This window comes from Varroa destructor, unplaced genomic scaffold (assembly GCF_002443255.2).
Source record: "Varroa destructor unplaced genomic scaffold, Vdes_3.0 BEIS01000557.1, whole genome shotgun sequence".
NCBI classification, from domain to species: Eukaryota; Metazoa; Arthropoda; class Arachnida; order Mesostigmata; family Varroidae; genus Varroa; species Varroa destructor.
Genome location: NW_019212010.1, coordinates 1 through 5,507, shown reverse-complemented (window position 1 = coordinate 5,507; position 5,507 = coordinate 1). Strand labels below are relative to the sequence as shown.

At 40.5% G+C, this 5,507-nt stretch overlaps 1 protein-coding gene across 5 annotated transcripts; it reads left to right on the top strand.

Moving 5' to 3' along the window:
- Positions 1-526: 526 nt before the first annotated feature.
- On the top strand, positions 527-4,898 carry Hsc70-3 (heat shock protein 70 cognate 3). Of its 5 annotated transcripts, none has more exons than XM_022816782.2 (3): positions 527-683; positions 1,945-3,457; positions 4,010-4,898. In XM_022816782.2, the coding sequence occupies exons 2-3, from the start codon at positions 1,952-1,954 to the stop codon at positions 4,481-4,483; spliced, it is 1,980 nt and encodes a 659-aa protein (XP_022672517.1). In that variant the 5' UTR covers positions 527-683; positions 1,945-1,951; the 3' UTR covers positions 4,484-4,898. The 5 variants fall into 5 exon arrangements, with proteins under 5 accessions (XP_022672517.1, XP_022672519.1, XP_086832527.1 ...); XM_022816784.2 differs by lacking the exon at positions 527-683 and adding an exon at positions 1,279-1,434; XM_086976401.1 differs by lacking the exon at positions 527-683 and adding an exon at positions 1,282-1,402.
- Positions 4,899-5,507: the final 609 nt, after the last annotated feature.

Genomic DNA, 5,507 nt, shown 5'->3' with positions numbered 1-5,507 from the left:
ATTTCTGCATTTAGTCTCTGTTCGCGGAATCAGTTAGCTTTAGAGGATTTGTTTTTTATTTCTATGAGACATTTGGAATACCTGCGACATCTAGGCCATTAGATACATATATCTACTGAGAAACTATTGTGGATGATCATACGCAATATAAGAAGATAGTAAAATATGAGTAAAGTATGGCGCGTTCAATTTTTTTAATATGCTGTGAAAAATATTTAGTGTACCCTATTTGCCCCAGAAAAAAGAAAAAGCTCACTCATAGATATTAATCTGCGCTTTCGTGGAAATTTCAAATAATTTCATTTTATTTTCGACTCACTCCTCAAAATTATTTAGATCTTTGGCTATTAACTAGAATATATTATTTGAGTTTACCTGGAATTGCTTTAAAACAAATAAAACTCGCAAAACAGTTGAACTTCCCAAATAAAGGTACAAAGGGGTCTTCTCATTCACGATATTTAGGCTAGATCAAACTTTGCCGCGGCAGCTAAAGGACCTCCGCAAACAGCTTGGTGACGTCACGTTTTCTATTGACCAATCAGAGTCGTCCACGAAAGCCGGCCAGCGAGGCCTCGAGACATCGTCAAGTGTGTCGCAGACATTCTCTCGGTAGCGATCCATAGTGTGTGTCGAAGCGTTAGAACCCCGTGTTTAAAGTTATAATTGGCCTGGACCCAAAAGTGAGTTTCATATTTCTTATATTTTATAGCCACATGTTGATGTACGGAATTTAGGTTCATAGGTCCAGTTCGCCGCACAGGCGAAGCGTATAGATTCTGTTTGAATACGCCGGCTGATCGGTAACGCTAACCGTAGAAGTCTCGAGAAGCTGTTTCCTAATAGTAAAACTCTGGCCTATAAGATCTAAGTAATAGATAGATATGTTATAATTATAGATAGAATTTGTAGCGGCGTCCATAACTGTAAGGCATAGTTTCGAGTGCCGGCAAACTGGCATTCGATCGATGAAGCCATCAGTAGAAATAACCTGGCGACAGCGATGATTTAATGTCGGGCGTGTGCCCTGTTGGGTGCTGTCACTTAGTTGCTTAATTCAGGTGGTCTTGAGAGTCGTTGGCTTTTGGGAGTGTGAGTATTTCGTCATGTGTGGTGTCTAGCGTATGCTTGTACCCATTCTAAAAGACAATACGAACTCGGATGAATCAGCTGATGTATTGCGTCCTTTATAGAGGGTTAAGTCAACGTGGACTTGGCAGATCAATGTGACGTGTACTTCGACGCTGCCCTCTCCTTTTCGTAGAATTTAAAAGATCCGACCGACTCCACTTATCATTTGGCACCCAGCACCGTACGAGACAAGTGTTTAGGCTTCTTGTTAATGTACCACGTTTAAATAAGTGTGTAATGATAGAGACTGTATTAACTGTGAAGACAAATTGTGCGTTTTAGAATTCGATTAATTTTGAAACGGTACTTGCCAGTTGGTGAATTGCTTTACTCTTTTGCATGGATCTTTGGGAGGGAGGATGTTGTTGATTCGTGAACCGGTCTGCTCCTCTGCGTTGTTAACAACACGTATAAACGTGGCCAATTCAAAAGCTTGGCCAGTTGTCGACAGCCAGTAACCGTAACGTTACATACTGTGTGTTACATGACACATAACAATCGTTTAGCAACGTTAAAGTAGCGAAATACCCTTATAAGGGTAGAACAGCACATGAGTGTGGTTTTTACTTGTTTCAGAACGTGATACGTAGACATACGAGTAGAAGAGCGAACGTGATACGTAGAATTATGGGTAGAAGAGCGCATTAGTTGTGAGATGTTTCCGAACGTGATACGTAGTAGTAGACGAGCTTCTAATAAACCAATAAAGTAACACTTATCACTCATTTTTATTACTACATAAAATAGTATAGTACTTGCTTTAAACAACGTTATTTAGCGGACTCTTGGTTTGTTTTGTTTTCATACGTCTAGGTCCGCGATGAGGCTTGCCATACTTGGGTGTCTTGCAATTCACCTTGCAATCCTCAGTACAGTCTTTGCAAAGAAGGATGATGCCAAAGATAAGGAATCGGTTGGCACAGTGATTGGCATTGATCTTGGCACCACGTACTCATGTGTGGGGGTTTTCAAAAATGGGCGTGTCGAAATTATTGCGAACGACCAGGGAAATCGTATCACGCCTTCCTATGTAGCTTTCACTCAGGAAGGTGAGCGCTTGATTGGTGATGCCGCAAAGAATCAGTTGACCACTAACCCCGAGAACACGGTGTTCGACGCGAAGCGCCTCATCGGACGTGAATGGTCGGAGAGCTCTGTGCAACATGATCTGAAGTACTTCCCCTTCAAGGTAATCGAGAAGAACAAAAAACCTCATATTCAAGTGCAGACTGGCCAAGGGGAGAAGGTATTTGCTCCTGAAGAGATTTCTGCAATGGTGCTTACAAAGATGAAGGAGACTGCGGAAACTTATCTTGGCAAAAAGGTAACGCACGCCGTTGTTACGGTACCAGCATATTTCAACGATGCCCAGCGTCAGGCAACAAAAGACGCGGGAACCATTGCTGGTCTCAACGTGATGCGCATCATCAACGAACCGACGGCCGCTGCTATTGCATACGGACTCGATAAGAAAGATGGTGAAAAGAACATCTTGGTGTTCGATTTGGGCGGGGGCACCTTCGATGTATCTCTTCTTACGATCGATAACGGCGTTTTCGAAGTAGTATCGACCAACGGTGATACACATCTTGGAGGAGAAGACTTCGATCAGCGTGTGATGGAGCACTTTATCAAGCTATACAAGAAGAAGACTGGTAAGGATATTCGTAAGGATAATCGTGCCGTTCAAAAACTTCGTCGGGAGACTGAGAAGGCAAAGAGGACTTTGTCTACAGCCCATCAGGCCAGAATTGAGATTGAGTCGTTCTTCGAGGGAGAGGATTTCTCGGAGACGCTCACTCGTGCGAAGTTCGAGGAACTCAACATGGATCTATTCCGTAGTACGCTCAAGCCTGTACAAAAGGTTCTTGAGGATGCGGACCTCCAGAAAAAGGACATAGATGAGATTGTTCTCGTCGGAGGCTCAACTCGTATACCGAAGGTGCAACAGCTTGTTAAGGAATTCTTTAATGGCAAAGAGCCAACTCGCGGTATCAATCCTGACGAGGCTGTAGCTTATGGAGCAGCTGTTCAGGCAGGAGTTCTAGGTGGTGAGGAGGACACTGGAGACCTCGTACTGCTTGACGTTAATCCTTTGACTCTCGGTATTGAAACAGTCGGTGGAGTTATGACTAAACTTATTCCCCGTAACACGGTTATTCCGACGAAGAAAAGCCAGGTATTCTCGACGGCTTCGGATGACCAGCACACCGTCACTATTCAGGTATATGAAGGAGAACGACCCCTCACGAAGGATAACCATCAGCTTGGAAAATTCGACCTTACTGGCATTCCACCAGCGCCACGTGGTGTCCCTCAAATCGAGGTAAGGGAATGAAAAAATTTAAAAATAGTTTGGCAGAGTTATACGGCACTTTGTGTCTTTATGACTTTCCGTTCTGCACTTCAGTACATAATCTAGCTATACGGAATCTGTACTCGTGCGACAGTTACACTACTTTGTTTGAGTCAGTGTTTCTCGATATACTCCGGTCAATGCGTTTAATACCACAAGCTTACTGCGTTCTTAACTGAGAACTGTGTTCCTGTCCTACTAACTACTAGAATCGCTAAAGCATCTACTAGAACCACTATACAGTAGCTTTCAATACTAGAACTACTAAAAAGTTCTAGTAGCTTTTAATACTAGAACCCACTAAAGCTAAAAAGCTATAGAAGACTTGAATAACCACTAAAGAGCTAAAAAGCTATAGAAGACTTGAATAACCACTAAAGAGCTAAAAAGCAAGACTTGAACCACTAAAAAGCTGTAGTAGCTTTCAGCGCCAGCGCTGCGCTGTGGTAGATTTCTTTGCGGTCCAGAGAGTTGCTGCTTCAGTGCACTTGTTAGTGTGCAGTTGTACTTTATGATTTGCAGGTAACTTTTGAGATCGATGTAAACGGCATCCTCAAGGTTTCCGCCGAGGATAAGGGAACTGGTAACAAGGAAAAAATCACTATTACGAACGATCATAACCGTCTCACGCCCGAAGATATCGAGAAGATGATCAAGGACGCCGAGAGGTTTGCTGACGATGACAAGAAAGTCAAAGAGAAGGTTGAAGCAAAGAACGAGCTTGAGTCGTATGCCTATTCTCTAAAGACTCAATTAAATGACAAAGAAAAACTTGGCGGAAAACTAAGCGACGACGACAAGAAGTCGGTAGAAGAAGCTGTCGAAAGGGCAATCAAATGGCTAGACTCAAACGCCGACGCGGAGGCTGAGGATATGAAAGCTCAGAAGAAGGAGCTGGAGTCAGTCGTGCATCCAATTATCTCTAAAATTTATCAAGGTGCTGGAGGACCCTCGCCAGGTGGTGACGGCGATGATGCTAGCAAAGATGAGCTGTAAGCGGGAATGTGCGAGAAAATAATCAATAAGCAAAGACTTATCGTTACTCTGTCGAGGTGGTCCGCTGCAACATCAGGACCGTGGGCATAAACAAACGAGCCCTGAGAAATTTTATATTTATATTACTTTTAGGTTCAATTGGCGGGTGCTGGAGTTTACATCCGGACGTGGTGGACGGTAAATGAGAAAGATATTAATTTTAAAAGCGCATTCTCTACGTTTAGTGGTACCCAAAAAAAAGATACAATAAAATAATTCATTCAAAAGAGCTTTACGAAGCTTTACGTTTAATGGTACCCAAAGAAGCGCGGGGTGGTCTCCTTTGTAAATAAGCATTGTAATAAACATAATGGTTAACAATTAAAAATAAACATAATGGTAAAAATAAAAAGGAATGCGATACGGAAGTTTTTAATTTTATCTTTGTTTTTATTTGTTTTTTTTCCAAAATAGTGCTATGTAGCTAAATCTTTTTTTCATTTTTGTTTTTTTTCCAAGGAATGCGATACGGAAGTTTTTAATTTAATAAAAAGGAATGCGATACGGAAGTTAACTTTATCTTTGTTTTTATTTGTTTTTTTTCCAAAATAGTGCTATGTAGCGAAATCTTTTTTTATTTTCATTTTTTTAAAATTTTTTTTCCGAGGAATGCGATACGGAAGTTTTTAATTTTATCTTTGTTTTTATTTTTGTTTTTTTCCAAAATAGTGCTATGTAGCTAAATCTTTTTTTTTATTTTTGTTTTTTTCAAAATAGTGCTATCTAGCTGAATATCTTTGTTTTTATTTTTGTTCTTTTCTCCCAAAATAGTGCTATGCTTCTAAATAGTGTTGTGGTGCTACGTTTCTAAATAGTGCTATGTAGCTAAATAGCTTTACATTTCTGTTGAATTTTTCTTTTTAATTTTTCTCTTAAATTTTTCCTTGTTTAATATTTCTCTAAATTTTTCTTTGTTTAATTTTTCTCTTTAATTTTTATTTGTTTTCTTAAATTTCTCTCTCTAAATTTTTCTTTGTTTAATTTT

Bases quoted from the DNA above. Each gene is read 5' to 3' on its own strand.
- Hsc70-3 (XM_022816782.2), top strand. From the start codon at position 1,952: ATGAGGCTTGCCATACTTGGGTGTCTTGCAATTCACCTTGCAATCCTC. The intron at 3,458-4,009 runs GTAAGGGAATGA...TATGATTTGCAG, and splicing joins GTGGTGTCCCTCAAATCGAG to GTAACTTTTGAGATCGATGT.